The 21256-nt window shown below is 37.7% G+C and overlaps 1 protein-coding gene across 3 annotated transcripts in view; it reads left to right on the top strand.

The window, feature by feature from the left end:
• Positions 1–21256, top strand: part of CDKAL1 (CDK5 regulatory subunit associated protein 1 like 1) — a 393288-nt gene that overhangs the window by 105063 nt on the left and 266969 nt on the right. For all 3 annotated transcript variants that reach the window (XM_033061554.2, XM_033061574.2, XM_033061564.2), the window contains exon 6: positions 16950–17046. In XM_033061554.2, the coding sequence (XP_032917445.1) occupies positions 16950–17046 (97 nt within the window). The remainder of the gene's footprint in view (positions 1–16949; positions 17047–21256) is intronic.

Here is a 21256-nt window from a genome sequence, read left to right as displayed (position 1 = left end):
CCACCTTGCTATGAGACAAGGAATTCTGACCTGAGTTAGGTGAACTATTCAACTGAGACTCCATCAATCAGAGACCACAGATGGCTTCACCTTTTGAGAGAGACCTCAGTTCTAAACCAAATTGACATAAAATGGTTTCTACAACAGTATAATCCTAATGTATCCAGTGTCTTAGGAAAAAACAACGCAAATGTTGAGATTTTGCATTCAGAATAATAAAAATCTTGGTTGTTGGTTGTTTACAAGATCTTTCTGGCAAAGTAGAAATTCTTAATTCAGCTTCTGCATTTGTCTTGTGGTATTACTCAGGTACGTGGCCTAGTATATTTTTTTTTTTTAGAATTGGATAATAATGTTTATGTGAAGAAGTTACTTTCCCCCTCGCTTTTTCACTGTTTACAGTAACAAAAGTATGTGTGCACATAATAAATACTGCAAAAGGAAAATTTCATTTATCTGGTATCTTTTGTACAAGGAAGATGCAGAGATCTACAAGAGATCTGCAAGGACATTCCTGCAAGACGGGGGGAATGGCTTCAAACTGAGAGTGAGTTTAGATATCAGGAAGAAATTCTTGACTGAGAGTGGCGAGGCATTGGAACAAGTTGCTAAGAGAAGCTGTGGATGTCCCATCCCTGGAAGTGTTGGAGGCCAGGTTGGATGGGGCTCTCAGCAACCTGTTCTAGTGAAAGGTGTCTCTGCACATGACAGGGTGTTTGGAGCTGGGTAATCTTCAAGGTTCCTTCCAACCCAAACCATTCTTAAACTAAAATTTGATTTATGCCGTGAATTGTTCTTTAGTGTAGTAACATCTTCATGTTTCACCAGAATTCTCAGAGTTCAGATTAATTCTTATTTAGTGAAGGAATACTTGTGAGTGAATGTCAGTTTGTTTTGGTAATGATGTCTTCTAATGGTATAGTTGAAGATCAGATGTTGACCCTTCATAACCATAGTTCATAATCATCTGGTATCTGTCACAAGTTTTCAGCCTATTCAGCATTTTCATTTTTTTGTAAATACTGCTTTGCTAGAAATAAGACCAAATTTTCCAGAGACTCACATGTGCAAGAGTTAAATTTCGTTGTTTTGTGTCAACTGGCTTTGATGCTTTTTACTTCTCCTGGTTGAGAAAGTCTCACTCTATCCAAAATCCTTGTGAAAGTAATGGTGTATGAGTTCCTGCATCAATAACCACAGGGTTCTGAGAGGAATAGAATGAACTTAAAATGTTCAGACACTTGATGGCTGGTAATTGCCCTTCTTTAGGAGAGGTTGTTGATTATGTAGGATATGAAGTTATAAGTGTGTTAACCATTCAAGTATGTTAAATTATTAATCAAAACTGGAGATGTAACAAAAAGATGAGCTTTTTCTATTAGGGCTTACTTACCTGTTATAATTTCAAATGTTGTGTGGTTTTTGTTACACTGGGTAATTAGAAACTTCGCTGCAGGTGCTGCTTAAAAATACTTGATACTATACAATGGTGTTTTTGTTTCTTCTCAAATCATTTACTGTCTTTGGAATATTTTCTAAATAGCATTTCTTAGATGTGTACTGGAAGAAGTTGGGAGGATTTAACCAGTCAGCTTCTCAGACACAATTTTTAAGGCAAAAATCAGATTTTTCTTGAAAGCAAATGACTTGTTATATAGTGGGAAAACAGCTACTTAACTATCAGTCTGTAATTTCATTAGCTTTGTTATTTACCAAGAATACTTTTATTTATTTTTTTTTAAACCTTGGACAAAGAGTAGTTTCCTCAGCTTCCTGAAGAGTGAGGTTTTCTTCTGCCTCCAAGTAAAAGAACCATGATCTGTTATGATGTTATGAGAATTTCTGAAATTCATACTCTAAACCCATACAATTTTACTTTGAGGTTGTTGATTTATTGAATTTCCTAAGTCCTTTAATATTTTCATCCTGTTAGCATAGCTAACTGGGTTATTTTCAGTAAAACTGGGAAGCTCTCCTTCCCTCCTGCTACCACTTATGAGGAGTCCCTGTCAATATCTTCTACATCACCCTTCCAGGAAGCCTGTTTGTAAGCAAAGATGTGTCTTGCTCCCCCACACTGATTAGCTTTTACTGGGAATGCAAACGAACTGGTCTTGCTATTTTTATACACAACAGATGGGCAATTTCTGCTGGAGTGAGATTTGCTTGACAAACAGAAGTTCAGTGTTACAAGGTGTCTTCCAACACAACTATTTGTCCCTCTGACCTGTTTGGACTGTTCATCTGGTTCCTGAACTGAACAGTGTTTTTCAGAAACCTTAAACCACCACATTTAATTATGTCTGTATTTTTGCCCTAAACATTTTTCTACCTAGAAGAAGGTGATAACTATTTTTGAACTGTGTCAGGTGAGGATGAAATCATAAATGGATTTCAAACTGATAGATTGAGAAGGATTAGGGACTTTATGAAGCTGATTATCTTCAATGGGGATTATCTCAGTGAGTAATGTGTTTATCATTTGGAAATAAATAAAGAAGCCAGTAAAATTGTCAGAGAAGAAAAATTTAGACTACATTGAGATTTATGTGAAAACAGTTCCTTAGCTAGTCCACAACTGTGTAATTGAGAACAGCGAGGAATGTGGAATAAAGGTCTAATTGGTCAATGTTAAGACAGCTTCTTAAAATATCCACAGGAAAATGGAAAAAAAGTTACAAGATGAAGGATAAAAACCTAGAATTTTGGCAAAGAGACACTAATGTTATTAAGGGAATATATATGGTGGAGAACTCTAAGAGTAAGTGAAAGGCTATGTGCATTAGAACTAAGAAGAGAGAGCTTACCAATTTTGAAGTAGCATTAAAAGGTGTATGTTTATTACACATCTTTAGTATTTTCTGTACAAATGTATACAAAGCATGTAAGTGCTACCTTTCTAAAATGCCATTAGCTGTGGTTATAATTGATGGATGTTAAATTGAACAAGTGTCACAGTGCTGAGAAAGTTCCATTAGATCAGGGCAATGCTAATATTGGAATAATAATAAAAGAAACAATAACAACAGGAAACCAAGATGCTCCAGATGTACTCAAACTTTCTTTGTCCTAGAGAGATCTGTAAGCTAAGCAAAAAGCAAAAGAGAGGAGAGCATTATTTATAGTCCATAGAGAAAACTATTGTTGATATCCATGGAAAAAGCATCTGGTGGTGCTTGGACTTGCAGAGGACTGCCAGGCTGGTATTTGTGCTCTTGCTGGGATATTGGCTGATGATCTTGTGGAGTGCTGCCTTTACAGAAGGAGGAGCATGTACAACTGAGGAGTTTGAGAAGAACAGGAGACAAAGACAGGTTTTCCAACAGCTCCCAAAAACTTTCTGTAGTACAAATAGGGATTGAAGTGTGTGTTTTATGGATTGGATAAATTTTGGAAGTTGATAGCTGGACAGACACTGACTGTAGACCATAGCCTCAGCATGCCTCTGAATTAGAAATCCGTGACTTCTTTTTGAAGTAACAATCAACACATACTGTTTTCAGGAAAATGTTGGCATCTTGAACTGTTCCTTTCAATTTATGCAACCCTTTTATTATGTCCAGTTTTGCAAAAAGTAAAATCATAATTTAAAAAGAAAAATATTTTGTATTGCGCAGTATTAAATAAAGTAAATGTGTTACAGATTCTCTAATACCAGTATGTAGAATACCAAGAGTGTGAATGGTTGGTAACATATTAATTAAACTGTATGTAAGTTGAAAATATGGAGAGTATTGTTGTTCATTCTCATGTCAAGGTCAAGTGCACCTATTTTAGAATACAGAGCATGGAATAAGGTGTTGGCTTGTTAAAATTCATAACTTTTGAGAGTTATGTGCAAACGCTCAAATTATTCATGTACTTTCAGAGTTTGAGCAGTCCTGTTGAGTGTTGTAACTCATTGTGAAAACTATGCATGCTCTGTTTTTGTGCTTTAAAATTGATAAAGCCAATGTATGAATATTTAAAAATATTTATCTGTTTTTTCTCCTTGGTTACTTTTTAAAGCAGAAGCTGTTAGAGGCCTGGTTTGGGAGAAGTTTGCTGCAGCAAACAATTCTTGGTGTCTGCGTTTTCTAATTTGGTATCTCTGTTATTCTCAATGTGATTTTCTGATACTGATGGCATTTCAAACTGGATGGACACACAGTTTATCCATCTCAGTGTTGTTTTAAATACCACTGTTTCCACAGAGCAGAATGAATACAGTCATACAGTGTCTCTTTCAGCTAACCTTGATTTACTCGTAGGGTCTTGTCTGGGCCTGCATAATTCCCTTCAGAGGGAAGACACTCTTGCCTGGAACATCTGATAGCTTTTGCAGAAAGTGGCAAATACTGGCAGAAATAAATTGATATATATTGTGAATGGAGGCGGAAAGTAAGAGCAATTTTTGGCACGCTCATGGGAGTAGGGAGGGAGAATGTAGCTGTAACAACATTTTAAGGAGAGTGCATGGGGAATGAAGGCTCTCAAGTCTTCTGAAGGTCATCAGAGTGGATGTGGCCTTCACTTGACCCATGATCAGGGCACAAAACAGGGTAATAGCTTTAATTTCAGGAAAAGAGCAAAACAAAAGACAAGTGAGCAGTTCATCACTATTTAGCTCTATGTAAAGGGTATTATTAAAACTAGGTTAGGAGCCTAAGATGTTTACTCCTTGCTGTTTTACACTATTAAATCTAAGAACCCTTTAAAAAATCAGGTTGAGCTACTGTTATAATAGCAATGTGGAACTTAGCACTCACTTCTGTAATTCTGTAGTATATTTTGAAGTACAAATATGCATGTAAGCTCATGTGTCCCGTCCCTTACTAAAGAATTAAGCTGCCTTCTGCTGATACAGGTAGGCCTGTATCTTACACATAAGGCATTTTGTATCATCTTAAATAAGGTTAACACACACTGCGCTCCCCTGAGTTCTAACGAAACCTGGAATGTGTTGTCTGATACAAGAGATGTGAAAAGTTGATGAACAGGGCACAGATTTGGAAAGGTGTTTCAGGGAGTGCAGTGCTCGATTTCCTAATCTGAGTTTTATTCGAAAGAAAAGTTCTGCCTTCCTCTGGCACCTGTTTTAAAGACAAACTTCTGCTTGCTGACAGGCGAAGATCTTCCTGTGTGCAGACTATTCAGAAAAAAAAGGCTCAATTGCCTATTTAATACTTTGAATCTTTAGAGGCTATGGTAGAAAAAAAATCATGATGTTTATTAATGAAGTAGTATCTCAAAGAAAAATATTATATGCTCCATGCAATCAGAGTCTGAAAAATGTACTTGAGTTACTAGAAAAAATTCTAAGAAAGACATGAGAGATCTTTTAGAGCACGTTTCAAAGGCATAAGTTGTGCAGTTAGTGCTTCTCCCTCCCTCTCAAATTGTGCAGTGTTTGGGAGCCATAGAACAGAATTTCTTTGAAATTGCTGGTGGGAGCAGAGGGATTTCTTTTCTGGAGTTTCATAACAGGATGACAATTTCCAGTGAGATTCAGCAGAATTTTGAGCTAAGTGAGCTTGATGCAGAGAGCCCTGCATTATTTAGTGTAGTTTCCTGGTGTGAGGTGTCTTGAAGTCTGCAGAGAGATGCATGTTGTATAAAAAATAGAAATGAATTAAAAATATGAAGTGGTTGCATAGGAAATGCTGTTTAAGCAATTCATGTTTCTTAGAGGTATTTAAAGGTTGATATAATCATCCTTGTGAACTGTTTATATGTTACAGAGAAACCTGAATGTTACAACTTTGATATGAATTTGCAATGTGTTTGAAGACCAGGGAAGGAGCTTTAATGAGAAAGTCCTTTTTCATTGGAGCTTTACTACAAACAGGGATCCATTGCACTAGGAAATTCTGGGAGCCCCACAAACATGCAACTGGAGTCTACCTCCATTTCCTATACTCACCTGTGGTCACACATCAGAAACAAGACCGAGAAAAAGGTTAGAGATGGTTACAGAAGCTTTATCTGTAAAGCACCTAGCCCATTTTGCCTAGGACTTGCAAAGTAACCTTTAAAAATTATTCATTATTCTTCTGATCCATTATTATCTCTGAAGAGATCAATAACATACTGCATTGACGCCTTTGTCCTGACCTTCCTGACCACTGGGATGGGTGACAAAGCCATGAAATCCTGGTGAAGTGTTACATGTGGTTCACTGTGCTCAGAGAGTTACTGCTGGTGGTTATGTTCTTCATTTGTAGTGCTGTGCAATGTTAGAGCCTGCTTATTCTTCAAAAATAGAATATTCCATCTACGTGCAGGTTAAGGAGCACTGCAGAGATGGTGGTATGAATCTGACAGAATCAAATTTTATGGAAAATTTGGAGGGCAAAAATGGAAACAGAGCTTTGGGAGTGAAGCAGCTGTTGTCACATGTAAATATTTATGTTCACTCACACACAGAGAATAACACAGATTATGATGAGTTGGAAGTGATCTGTAAGGATCATCAAATCCAACTCCCAACCCTGCACAGCACCATCCCCAAGAATCACACCATGTGCTCAAGGATATTGTCCAAATGCTCCTTGAACTATGTCAGACTTGGTGCTGTATTCAATCTACATTTGATTGCTGTCTTTTAGAAATTAAAAGTTTGCTAGAATCCTATAGATTGTTCTGACCTTTTTGTTCTGCATGTGACCTAAAATTTACATGAACCCATGCATTTATTATTATTCCTATAAAATGCCTCGTGGTGTATTAAACTTCTGGAAGATCATCTATTGTGAAAACTACTAGAATGATATCTTGGTTATTTTAGGCAAGCTAAAATGCTTGGAGAAATTACCTCTTCAGCTCTGACAGAAGTTGCAATTCTTAGCTCTTTAAATAATACATTTTGAACTAGATTTAGATGTCTAAACTGGTAATTTCTCAGCGCTACTTCTAGGACTTGTCTTTTTCTCTTCTCAGCAACCACCCAGGAAATGTTTTCCCAACCACATACATCAAAAAGCCTAAACCAGAATGGAAGGAAGAGTGCTGCATAAATTGTAAGCAAGGAGCAGATGTAGCTACTCTGATCAGTCCCACCTCACAGTGGGAGTGCACTAAAGCCATCTTACACTGCTTGATGCACTTTTGAGCTTCCACCTTTCTAACAGCATCTTCTCCCTTCCCCTGCTTAAGCATCAGTGACAACAACTGAGTGGAGAATTTTTCCAGCGCTACAAGCAAAAGCAAAGTGCAGTTGTCATTTAAGTCACCCTTGATATTGCAGTTAAAAATGCCTGAATAGAAAAAGACAGAATAATTTTTTCTCAGAAGCAGGATTACACTTTTGAATCTATGTATATAACCACAGACTCAAAGCTTCAGTATCTGAAGAAAATAAAATAGTAGTATCTCTTCCATTTGTATTGTACTGCGTGTGCAAAGCCCTTCTAAAGCATAAAGTTAAAGCAGTGTTAGAGTCTGTTGCTTTCAGGGATTGTGATGTATTCCTGTGAGCACAGAAACCACTAAGATGTTCTAGCAATACAAAAACCATACCAATAAATTGTTGTCAAAATGTAGTCCATGGAGACTTGTTTGGATCTTTACCATTCTTTCAGGTGTGGTGTGAAACAGTGAGAGATTAAAGATATCAATGAGGTGTTAGTTGACACCTCTTCATAATTTACTATAAGATAAGGCTGGTGGTTAAGTGGCCTGTTGCAAAGAATGTGTGTGGGATGTGTGGTGAAGACCCAGAAACATGAGCCAACTGTGACGATCATTCTCAGTTGTGAATGAGTAAAATGTGAACAGGACATTCACAGGAGAGGAAGCCATTTATGGCTCTTTACTTGGTGGGACTTCACCTGGATTGCTCTGTCTTGAATGTAGCTGGTTAAGGGTACAAGAAAATTGGAGCTGGTCCATTGGAGAACTGCTAAAATGATCAGGCTGTCATGAGTCTGGCATGTAGGAGGCTAGTGGATAATTTCTGTTGTTGTTCAGGTCCTGTGATCAGTTCTTATCTATTTTGTTCAGGAAGAGCTTGCTGGCTTTATTGGAAGACTTTAAAGCAAACAAAGACCTCAAAGGTTAATAAAAATGCGATACAGTGCAATTTAGACAGAATGAAGGGTCCGGTGTTGAGGAGTGAAATCTCTCTCCTTTTCTTTTTGTTTTTTTTAATTTTCTGCTCTGTTCTTTGTTGCTTCTTTTCATGTTTTATCACACTGTGTTATAGGCCTTATCTATTTCATAATTCCTCACAAAAACTAACCACATTGGGGCCCCTTGTATAACATTTCCATAAAGGAAAAGAACATGCAGCTTACTGTTCTGAAAAATTACTTCATTGAATTTTGTTTCCTTTTCTTTGTTGGATAACTTCTGACAGTCTTCTGTGCACATAAGATGAAAACTATATTTAGTGGTTCTCAAGAAGTTATTTTTGTTTCTTTCATGTAGTAGCTGTAGCTGCCTGATTTTGAGCAAAAAAAAAACCCCTGGATGTTCAGAAATTTGGCTGCCTTTCAGGTCTGTAGTTTTCTTCCTCAGCTGCCCTGGAGGAGTCCAAGAAAAAATGAGTTGGCTGTTAGTTCCTTTGTTATCCTCAATTTTTTTATCAGAATGATCCATGTCAGGCACACCATGGAATCATGCAGGTGTTTTGTTCTGATGACTTGGTAAAGCAACACTGTTGGTATCATGTACTGTTCTATGTGTTTAGTCCATATACATTTTGCTTTCTTTTTCTGGATTTTCACCATCCTTATCCTATGAGAAAATATTCCTGGTGTGTTATACTTAGCAAAAAACCTGGAGAAGTGCTCATAACAGCTTCTAGAAAAAAATCCTTTTAAAATTTTGTGGGTAGCCTGTTAGTGAGAAGCATGCTATACCTCTGGGGGGCAGGGGGGCATGGTTATTTAATTTTCATTCAACACTAATTTCATTTTTTAGTCATTGTATCAACAGGGTTTTCTATTACAACCATTGGCCATGCATACATGTAACTTGAAGCCTGCCTGTACTTTGAACCTGAGAGGCAGTGTAGTATTTCACATATTGATTACAATCATTATTCTGTACCCTTAACTGCATTTCTTATTTTTTTTTCTTTTCTTTTTGTTTTTTTTTTTAAAGAGATGAATAGAACTAAGGGGAGCAAGATTGGGAAGGTGAAGTTGAATAAATTGTCAGTTAACTAAATATAAAGGAGAGATATGCTATAATACTATGATAGAATATTCTCGTTCCTGCATGAACGTGTATTGAAAGAACAGAGGAATGACATAAGAGCTGTGTGGTTGATATAAAAGTTCACTGTTATGATTTTGACTTCTATTTCTTTGATCTGGCAGAAGTTTAGTGTCCAAGTGAATTTATATGAGGCTTCTTTTCAGTGTTTTTGAGACAAGTGTACCTTTTGACAGTCCATCTAAATATAGAAAAATAAATTCAGAACAGGATTAAGTTTTCCCATTTGAAGGGAAAGCATGAAGTCTTGCTTTTTTGACATAGTAGAATGGTGAAAATGCTTGCACTTAAGGAAGGAAAGTAGTGTCAGAAGGCAAAGAGAAAAGACAAAATTGGTGCTAGAGCTTTGGAACTATTTCTGTTTCTGGAAACTCACCATTGTCACTTCTTAGATTCTTGCTGAAGAGAGGCTAGCACGAAACTGGAGATTTAGAAAGACAGTCAAGTATTTTTTTGACCCTACTACAACTTGTCATCTCTGTGCTAAAGGACATAAAGATTCAAGGATGTTCAGAAACTGCTAACTTTTTTAAAGGGCAATTCCAGTTCCTGCCACCTGCAGCAGTTCCCTGGTGTTTTGGCTTCTAGCAACCTCTGCTTTTCAAGGCTGAGTGGGCAGAACTTCAGTGTATCTGGTACTCTGTGCCTCAGAGAAGTTGAGGATACTGGTGCTGTCAGCAGAGAGATAAAGATGAGCACTGAAAGGAGGGAGGAAGGGAACTGGAGAGCATCATAGTGTATCCTACCAATAATGTGCTTGAAACTAAAATTCATAAACCCCAGATTTGTGCAGCATCAAAGGCAAATGCTTGATTGTTTTATCTGAAGAATGGTGGGAGCCTAAACACTTGCAAAATACTGCAGAAAGAAATTTTCTCTCAACGTTCTGGTGAATACCTTCTACAAAGCACATATGTCACCTGTGTTAGGCAGTGAAGGTTTGTCAGTGTCTAACAAGTCCTGGCAGACTGTGCTGTTCACTTGACAAGAGCTGGGGGAGGTTTGAACCAGTGAGTGGGTGTCTTGGCACCCCCTGAGCAGATTGCCAGGCCCCAGTCTGCTCAACAGTCTTGGGAGGACAAATGCTATTTCTAGCTATTTCTAGTATTTTCTGTTACATGACAAGGTCCCTCAGTCTTCTCAATAAACAGAGAAAGGAAAAAAACCCCAAACCAACAACTTTGCAATTACAAGAAAAAAAAAATTAAAATTTAAAATATATACGCTTGTTCGCCAACAAGCAAAAATCTCTCTGCCAGCAGGCAAAATGAAATTTTTTAAGGAGCAGATTGTTGTTAATTACACTTTCCTTTTAAGAACAGTTGTAAGGCTGATAACTTCTAATTATGGGTTTTGCAAATTTGCTTTAAAGTTATGGTATATTGATTTTTAAAAAATCTGTTTTCCTGATCATCTGGAGGGAGAGGAACTGGCATGTAACCATTTTTGCCTGACCAAAAGATATCCTGGAAGTTTCTCTCTCATGTTGATCAAGGCATTCAGCCTTACTTGGGGCTATAAAAACTACTAGCCAGGGCCAAGGTGAGATTGAAGATTTTTTCCTTCATCTCATCTTCCTGAACACATTCGGTTCTAATTTTTCAGTTTGATAAAGTCTGTGAACTATTAATTTGAAAGCCTTTGTGAGAAGACCATCATTACCACTACCATGCTATATTTGTGTAATGGCTGCCCAGGAATAGCTGTTGCATCTTTAATTGGTGCCTATAAAGTTACATTTACAGAAAATTTGAGTAAAACTTAGGCACCAATTTGACTGGGTTTAGAGTTTCTATTCAGATTGCCTTTTGCAGACAAAACTGCAGTCACTTCACTTGCATGCCAGGTAGTTGGGTGAAAACAAGTTTCCATTCATTTCAAGAACTCGGGAGTAATTTGGTATGTAGCATGTGAGTCTTGGGGTTATTCTCAGAGCTAACATTTTACCTGCTATAAAAAACTCTCTTAGGAAAGGATATTTTTATGCTTTTATTTATTAATTTTTGCTTGGAGCATGTATTTACAGCCTCAGTTTGGAGTTTGATGGAGCAAGCATTTTTATCTTTTTGAGGTATTTTCAGAGAAGACATGCTTGCTTTTGTCAGGAGGAGGACATGCAACTTATTCTTGCCCTGGAATATTTGCATGTTATCTGATGGTATTTGCCACAGGAGATGCTATTTGACAAGTTTGGCAGATGCAGCTTGGCAGTGAGATGGCCACTTTGCTAGAGACTGGTCCTCCAAGAGCAGTTCAGTAGACTCCAATAATCAGCATAAGCATCCTCAAATGAACTTTGCATCTTCACATGCCTCACAGATAAATTATAGTGATTCTTTGGGGGCTGTGGAAGTGCACAAAGAAGCTGACATGCCTAAGCAGACTCTTCAGTGGTTCTACTTTGATTAATAATGTTGACAAGCTTTCATCAGGTTTTCCACAAGCCTTTGTCTATGGGGCAGTCCCTAACTTTGAAAGCAGAACATTTATGAGTTTCTAACATCCTTTTTGATTCTTACTCACCCACCCTGCTCAGTATATTGTGACCTCAAAGGTTTCATGAGACTTGTTAAGCTTACCAGAGATAAAGTGAGTTCTTGTGTCCTTCTCCTTTTCTGTTTCCTTCCCAACAGCTTTCATTTTCCCTCTGTTTTGGTTCTGCTGCATCCCTTATCTCATGAGCTAGCTTAATGAAACAAAATGGTTAAACCACCCCCCAATCATGGCTCAATAAATTTCTCCTATATCAGTGAGTTAAACAGGGCTGTGGAAGGGCCCAGTGAGCTGCAGAGCTCGGAGCAGAGGAGGAGTGATACCAGATGGCCAGAAGTGAGAAAGAGGGGGTGTTGAAGTTGGGAAAGGTAAGAGTAACAACAGCAGACAGGGAGGATGGGAAGGGAGCCTTTGGGTACTAATGAGACATTACAATAGCTCGAAGCCTGTAAAGCCACAGTTCAACTTACCATTTGTAATTTTTCAAACAGAAAATAGCTGCATGATTTCATGGATTTTCACGAATCTATTCCAAGTGCTATGCAGGCACCGTCTTTTCATTCTATGGATCTTGCACTCCCTTTAAAACTTAAGGCTTTCTGCTGATTAATTCAGCAGATGAGAGAGTTGGAAGATCTTTCACATATTTGCATCTTCAGCCAAATAGCATTTTTTTTTTCCCTAGAGACATCACAACACCATTTTGACAGCCTGGGAAGTAGTATCTCCTGAATTTTACTTTTTATGACCATTGGCAGACTGATCTCAACATATACCCCACTAATACTGTATTTAGCTAGAGCTGCTGTAGCAGAACTTTTTATGTATGTTGACGTTTCTTTGAGCACTTCTAGACACTAAACTTCCTTTTGTTTATGGCTTCACATGTTTGTAACACCTGGTAAGGACTGTTGTGGGTTTTGTGTAATAGGAAGCCATGAGAATGGTATGAAAAGACTACAGTGATCATTGCACAATTCAATTTAAGTATACACATCTTATGGGGAAGTTGCCAGATTTGTGCAGGTACAAAAAGGATGTGAGTGCTGCATTTGGTGGGAATAGATCATGGATAGCCAGTTGTCATCTGCCTAGTTGGATTCAGGTTGAAATAATTACCTTTTCATTTCAGATAACAAAGTTAGTTCCTGTTGTACTTCAGCATTAGAAATAGTTCTTATTTCTGAATGTTTCCCAAGTGCAATCGATAAATGCTGGAGAAACTCACTGTAAAGCACTTCCCCCTTAATTTCTTGCATTTGTTTAAAAATTCCACTCTTATTTCTTCTCTTACTTGTATTTGACTGTTAGTCTGCTGCAGGCAACCTTCTGCTCATTGTTTATACACTTCTTCATTATTTAATTCCACCAACAATGGGTTTTGCAGGAAAAAATGTAGGGTTTGCAGGCAATGTATTTGGTTTCACATATCTGGTACTAGAGCAGCACTTTACAAATTGGATGTTTCATGCTGACATGTCTGTAGTTTATCAGCTTTCCTCCCTGCAGACCAGACTGCTTTTTATTTCAGAGGCCTGTTAATCCTTCCTGTGCAGCTGGGATCCCTTGGTGGGGAGTAATGGTAGCTCCCTGAAAGCTATGAGTTACTTAAGAGTTCACAGCTTACAAAAATCCAGTGGGCAGCTCTGCTTATGAAAGGAAAATGAGCAGGCAAGCAGTGGTGGTCTAGCTCCTCTTGTCTCCAGCAAAGAGCAAGTTAGCAATTACTTTCAATATCACAGATTGTCTTCTGTTGAACTTGGCCCATCTTCTCTGCTTTTACTTTTTTCTTGCCTTCCTTCTGTTTGAACCTCAGGGAAATGTCCCTAACTTTTTTCTTTTGGTGGTTCCACGAGTATCTGTGTGAGTCATGAGAAAGTGGAACAGCTTCCTGCACTGGCTGCCATGGTATCCAGCAGTGTTGCTATACACATAGCACTGTTGTAGCAAATCCTTATGGGGAGGTTTTTTGGAGGGTGGGAAGTGGTTTTTTGTCTTTGTTGTATTACCGACTAAATTTTCTTGGAGCTTAAAAATTAAAATTAGAGGAACCATGCAACAAATCACATAGAATTGTGAGAAAAGTATGCAGTTCAGGAAGGTTCCTGACATAAATAAAAGTGTGCATGAGCGAAGTAGAAATTCTCCAGTTACATTCTCAAATTTGCTTTTTTAAGGCAGAATACATGGAACCTATTGCATTTTCTCTACCACAGAGTATAAATCTTGTGATCTTGTATGAGTCCTCTGCTGTATGCAGCACTTCACACCCCTGTTGTTTCCTACTTGCTTTTTGTTCCCCACCCATTACTTAGGAAGTAGCTTGAATAATTCTTTTCCAAAAAAAAAAAAAAAAATAAATTACTGTAATTAAATTTCTATTCAGATGTGTATCTTGCAAGTAGCTTTTAGAAAAGAGTATTTCTAGAAGATGTTTCATTAGTCAATTAAATTGAAAGTTCAAGGTAAAGTTCATGTAACTTAAAAATATAAAGGGTTCTAAAAGAGAAGATGTATTTATTCGTGCCACCTACTAGATTCCATGAGGTATTATTCTCCTTACTATTCATGTTTTTGAAGAATAAAGACTCGTCTAATACAGTTCTCATGCTAACTAGATTTCTGAAGAGTAATTTTTGCAGGCTTTTGTTAATATGAGTAGGGCTCATTAAACAGTATTAAAAGGAGGTGACAATATAGCACTGGAATGCATATTTTGAGAAGTGGTTTCTTGAAAATGAGGCAAAAAACATAATTTCTTTACAATGGCTTTTCATTTATGGTGGGTTTTATGTATTGTGTGGTATATTATGAAGGTATTGAAAATTGGCTATGATTGAAAATTTAGTTCTGGCATTCCCACTTAATTGCATTTTAAAGAAAAAAATCTCAGAGCACAAAATTCTTTACTCTGTAGAGACCTGTACAACTTAAAAAAAGTTAAATGAAGGCAATGCTTATTATGAAGAATATTCATTTTAACTTTTTCCCCCCTAGCTCTAGTTATAGTCCCAGAAGATATGGCAAAATGTTAAAGCTGTGAAATAACATTAAAATGCCATTTAATGTGTCAAGGGAAACTTTGTTTATTTTTTTTTTCTCAGATAAAAAGACGTGAATAAAAGCTTTTTCTTCTGTAGTGCTCACAGGTTTTCAAGTAGATGGAGCGGGCTGTTGCTTGCAGCAGATTATACCAGATGCCAAGTTGCCTAGGGATGTGTGCTTTGTTTGCTGGAGACAGGGCTTATTGTCTTGCCTCCAGGCATTAGGTTGAGTCTGTTAGACTATATAAGTAGTGATTTTTATCCTTTGACTTAGTGGAGTGTCACATGCTGGTGTGTGACATTTTTAGGTAATGCCTGAAGTATGCTTTTTATTTTCTTATATTTTCTTGGCTATGTAGTAGGTAACCTCCACTGAAGTTTTGCATAACCCTTAAATATTTACCACAGAAAGAAAAAGAGGGGTTGCAGGTTTTGGAGACATGTTTCTATGTTCTGTGCCTAAGAAATACACTAAATTAGCAGTTTATTATATTTCTTTACCCACAGAAATATTATCAAGGAAGAGATTAAAAGATTTGCATTTATATTATACTCTCAGTATCCAAGTAGAGGACCAACAAGGTTCTGTATGATGAATGTCTGAACATTTCCTGAAAGTCCCACTTAAACAAAATAAAATACTTTATAGACATTTGCTGCCTTTATATTGGATATGAAGTAACACTCACAATCTATTTTCCTGTTATTTCTCACTTGTGTTTGTTTCTTTCCTTTAAAATACCTCATTTTAGGGCAGCAACCAACACAACGTATTTGGCAAAATGGCCTGTGATCTCCTCTATTATTACAATTTGTGTGTTATTATGAGTGTTCATTTGAGCTGTAAATTGTAAATAGATTTGTCTATAGTACAAGTGTGAAGTGAAATTCTGAGCAGGGAAGCTAAACTGTGGTACCACTCTGGGTTGGTTTGGTTTGTTTTTGGTTAAAATTGCCTTTGCTGGAAATGGACAGAAACTCATTAAACATCCATGTGGTTGTTGAGCATCACTTCCTTAAGTGCATTCATCTTGGAGACAGCTCAAGCAAGCTGAAGAGCATAAAATTGTCTAAGTACCTGTGTATTGTGGATATTTTTCCTGAGAAGTGTCGTGATGTGTCTTGGCCTATTCCAACATAACAGTAAAGACTTCGTGAATTCATACATTACTGGAGAAAAGATTCTAGGTTCCAGTTTGACGGAAGCCTGTCAGGAGGTTTTGATACAACATGCAACTGTGAAAGATCATTCTTGGAGCAACCCATAATATGTTACACCTAGAAAAATCTAAAGTTACTCAGCACTTTTCTTCTTTTGTGCTTTGTACATTGTAATGCAGTTGCTGTGTTGGGTTAATGTGCTGATGGATGACCTTCAAAGTTTAATGAGCATTAGCAGGTTTTGCATCTCACTGTTTTGCGTGCAGCCCCTAGTTCTGTGCAGGCTTCCATTAGTTTAGAGACTCAGTGCTGGCTTGATACTCACTGTTAAATTCAATATGAGTACAAATGTTACTAATGAAATGAACAGTGTTAACCACTAATCTTAGTGTTTTGATTTCCTGTTTGATGCTAAGGTAGCATTAAAGCTAAGGAATTATGAAAGGTAATATCGAGACAAATGTTTCTCTGCCAGAGGCAAGTGCTTAAAGGTCAAAAGTGCTCAATATGCTTAAATACTTAACCATTTTAAAATAACTGCATATTTCAAAATAAATAAATGTTTCAAGTAAACATCAGAATACTCATGTAACTGGTCAGTTCTGACTGGTACTACGTAAATGTGTCTGTTCTGAGCTAGGGGTTCCTGCCTGCATCCTGTCCTCTGTCCCTTGCATTCTGTGTAGCTTCTTGAATTGTAGTTAATTACTCTGTTCCATCATTCTTGGCCACCTTCTCTTCCACTATTTTGGCAAATAAAGTTAAGTGAACTTGATTAGGGCTTTCAAGGTTTTGTTTTTGTCCAAGAGATGCAATGGTCATGGTCTCTGTACATACTTAGACTGAACCAGATGTGCTATAGCTTCATATGGGTTTCTTTTGGTGCGCTGGTTTGTTTGGTTTCTGGGGCTCAAACATGCACAAGTTGCTTCTGATTTGGCGAGATCTTCATTGTGATTGCTTTCTGTTGTCACATGCATAATATGACTGTGCTGAAGTTGAAAATGATAATTAAAAAAAAAAAAAATTGACACACTGTTTGTCTTTTTTTAGGAAAGCCCAAGAAGGGAAGAAGAAAGTTGTTCTAGCTGGCTGTGTACCCCAAGCCCAGCCTCGCCAGGAGTACCTGAAAGGCTTGAGTATTATAGGGGTATGTATCTTTAGAAATCAAAGGTTTTCATAAATGTTTTCCTTAGCGTTGTCAATATCTAGACTCTGCTGCCTTTCTCATGCAAAAAGCAGCAGAGAAGCTTCCTGCCATGTCTTCCTCCTGTTCATGTTTTTGCATTATACAACATTTAAACCTTCTTTCAATTGAGGGTGATTTTATTTGGCTGTGGCATGAGGGGAAAAAGAAAAGGATGCTGTTGTTGAGCTGACTTCCAATGCCATTTGATGCCTGAAAATTTCCAGGCTTCATCCAGGATGAAGCTGTCAATTACCATATTCTTAAAAATATCACTGTTTATTTGCTTGAAGACAAGCCTTAGAAGCTTTGTTAAAACCAGTGGAAGAAGCGTAGGGGACTAGAGCATATGAGTTACACAGAGCTGAGGGTTTGGTGGTTGTTTTTTTACTTCACACTATTAAGCAGAATGGAAAATAGCAATGATTATTTTGTTTAAATTTGAGGCAGTCTGAAGAGTTAAATCCGCTGGTGACTGACTTGTTAAACAGTTACCAAGCTTTACCTTGAAAATGAAACCACAGAGCTTTGACTTTAGTAATAAAGTGTTTTCAGTATTCTTCGGGATGTGGTACTACTGTATCATTAAATCACCTTTGGAAAAGGAAGAAGTAAAATGGGTGATGGATTTCCTCTTTGCTCAGAGGCCACATAGTTATTGCTCCATAATTGGTTGTTATAGTGAGTATAATAATACCTACACATATATAGACAGAGGGGAAAGAAATGAGCAGGTCACTATCCTTAGACCATGATTGTAATCTGATGTTTCAGTTTTGATGAATTTAAAATACTAAAATTGGGAAATTTGATTTTTTTTTTTTTTTTAACATTTTCCCCCTCTTTTTAAAAATTTTCTTTTAGGTAACATGTAATTTCTGAAAATTAACCTCTTGTCATCATCTTCATTTGACTACCTAGACCACTATTTAATGAAAAATATTAGTAGTTTTGTATTTTTTACAGAAAGCTTTCTTTTAGGAGATGAATTAGGTGTTAATGCAGTGTTCCCAAATACTTTGTAACTTGACCTGAAAATACTGAAATGTAGTGTGTGCAATAGGGACACTGTCCTCTAGCTGTCATTGCTGTGGTAAAATTTACTGTGCTTTAAATAAGAGATCCCTGAGCTCAGAAAGGTCTTAAACTTGAGGCAAAACTTTTAACAAAAACAAAGCTAAGAGCACATATTGTCCATGTTTTTAGTTTGTACATTTACGATTTGCTTCTCATTTTACAAAGAACGAGTGTGAGAGAGTGACTGTATTTAAAGGACAAGACTTGTTATCTTAATATTGCAAAATGTATTTGAAAGGCAGTTTCTGCAGAATTGAGAAACAGAAAATGTTCTGTTGGCAATAGGATATTGATTCTACTTAAAAATTGTAATATTAAGGGTACAGTTTTGGAAACCTTCTTTTAATACCATGTTGGTCTCATCTTCAACTTGGCTGATAGACAGTTGATTTATTGTTGCTTATGTAAGTTCTGCTGTTTTCTTCCCCCACCTCCTTTTTTTTCTCTTTTTCAATATTTATTTTAAAGGACCATGTTGTCTGAGAATGTGTTTATTTGCAGCAGTTATAACTCCCTTGGGGTGGCTTTCTAAAGACAGTGTGTCAGGGGCTCTTTGCTCCTCTTGTTAGGATGGAGGAGGAAGTTGTGTTGTAACTACCAGAGAAATTCTAGTAAGTCAGAGCTTGTTTTGATCTGTATTGGAAAAATACAGGACTGAACTGCTGCTGTTTTTTATTTATTGCCTGATTTGGGCAGAAGGAAAGGAAGGGCAACTTCTTATCCTTCTCACGATTTGTGATGTTACTGTGCTTTTGTGGTTTTTTTCAGTAATTGCTACTTTATAAACGTAATGTGGGTTGAGGCATTGCTACAGGCTGTGTGTAAGGCAAGCCATAATGTCACATGACAAGGTGAAGGAGCTCTTTTCTGGAACAGGAAAATTCTAGGCAGTAATAAACCTGCCAAGGGTGTAAAGTACCTGAAGCACATAATGATGCATTACAGAGGCTCACAGCCAGAAACCCTCAGGTGGTTTCCAAAGCTTACTGCTTTGTGTTTGTGGTCTGCTCACTTCAAACTCAAGTGCATGTAAAGTGCACACAGAGACATCAACTCTCCTATGTAGAGTTATCCCTCGCTTTTCTTTTCTAGTTGCCAAAAAGTAGGATGTGTGACTGTGCCAGTTGTTTTGAGGGGATTATAGGGAAGGAGAAGGAGGGACAAGGGGGAATGAAAGATTTAGCTGACAGGTTATGTTTTGGGACTCATGAACGGATGTAGGTAATTGTAGTGTTTCCTCACTTCCTGAGCTGCGTACAAGAACATGCAAACCCCTTATTCCTAGTGATAGTTGAGCCATTGAAATGGGATATCTTATTTCATTGACATTTTCTGGAGTTTTAAGGTGCTTGATCTCCAAATGATGCTATGTGTTGAAACCCTGATCAGGTTGTTGGAGGTTTATAGGTCTTAAGAGACTTCACAAGGCCCTTGACTCTGTGCTTTGAAATCATCAAACTCGCTGTGCAGACTGAAAGCATGGGGCCTAATCCACATATGTATTCCATTAAAGGCGTGTGATTGCTCCACAGGTGAGTGAACCCTCAATGAGAACTCCAATTCTCCTTCCTTCTCGATCTTTCCCAGTGTAACATCCAGCATCAAAGACCTATTGCCTTCTACCATACACCCATCACCCAAGGGAGCAGTTTCAGCCTATTCTTTCATCTGCACAAACCTACACAACCAATCCAGTGCTGCTACTCTAGAAGTCTGTAACCCCCGCTTTGCTGCTCTCTGAGTCAGAAGGTGCAGGTCCCGTGCATGGTTGGGTACTGCAGGCTCTTTGGCCAAGGGGAGCCTGAAACCACAGTTTCCAGGAGAAATACAGAGCCATGAAAAGCCCTCTGCCAAGGTTCCTTGCACTCTCCTGACCTCCAGCTAACCCTTTCCCCTGGCTGTTTTACTGTATAAGGCAAGCTTCTTTTCATATCCAGTTTGAAACTCTGGAATGTGATTAGTGGGAGTGCTGAACACTCCCAGCAGCAGCACGTAACACTAGGAGCAGTAGTATAAAATAGATGGTGCAGCATAAAAAAATGCTAAGTGCATTACAAAAACCAGGCATTTTATTTCTCAAGCTGTACATCTGTAATTGGTATACACTTTTTGAGTTTAATGTACCTTATTCCTTCATATGTAAAATGCTCCAGTGAGTGGAGCTTTAGCAGTGCCATTGTGAAAGGAAATCACTGGAACATTACCAAGATGCCAAGTACATCCCTACTGCCCTGGCCTCATAAATGAGGAAGATAAGTTGTAAGGTATTTCTGTGGTTCAGTACATTAAAGTTTCGATGATGTTTGCAAAACAGAGATAGTGATACTTGCCTACCTTGCAGTGTTTATGAGGCCAGACTGCAATTCAAGATTGCAAGCCTGTCTGCTGCCCTTAAAACAGAGCCTTGCATAAATGCAAATATCCAATATGTACTTAATGAAAGTCAAATTTGATGGAATTTTACTCCGAGTTATTTGAATTAGCAGAAGTTCTAGGAAAGTGTGCTGTAAACCTGGGAACAGGTGGACACTAAGAATGGTTTAATACAAATCTTAGCTAGTCGACTTTGGCTTTTGAATTCCCATTTTGGTATTCAGACAGGACACTTGAACCTGGAAAGTCAGAAAAGATTGTCAGTTAAGCACCTGCTTTTAAACTGAAAATTGGATGTGCAAACAGAAAATGTTCATTTCTATAACAGTTATGTACTATCCCATAAATCAAAGAATTATCCTTCAGCTGTGTCAGTGTTTAGCAATGAAAATCAGTTGTTTATGTACTTCTCTGGGGTAGCCTCCTTCCCTTTAAAGTTCATGTAGATCCTCCTCTCAGAATACATTCCTAACACAGAATAATGCCCATTACTATGGTCAGTATTGTCAGCAAAGGTCTTAAACACAGATGTTATCCCTCTGAATCCAGGGTGGCTAGTCACATGCCTTTTGAAGTTATGTATTAAGCCCTAGATTTACCTTGCCTAAGTGCTGTAATTTGAGAGTCTGTTTTGCTCAGCTCTCTTTATGGTCAATGAAGATAATTATCTCTAAAATAATTTAGATTTTTAGAAGACCTGAAGTGCTTTTTGAAGTCATGTATT

The sequence above is a fragment of the Catharus ustulatus genome, chromosome 1, assembly GCF_009819885.2.
Source record: "Catharus ustulatus isolate bCatUst1 chromosome 1, bCatUst1.pri.v2, whole genome shotgun sequence".
Taxonomy (NCBI): domain Eukaryota; kingdom Metazoa; phylum Chordata; class Aves; order Passeriformes; family Turdidae; genus Catharus; species Catharus ustulatus.
This window is presented reverse-complemented; position numbering and strand designations above follow the sequence as displayed.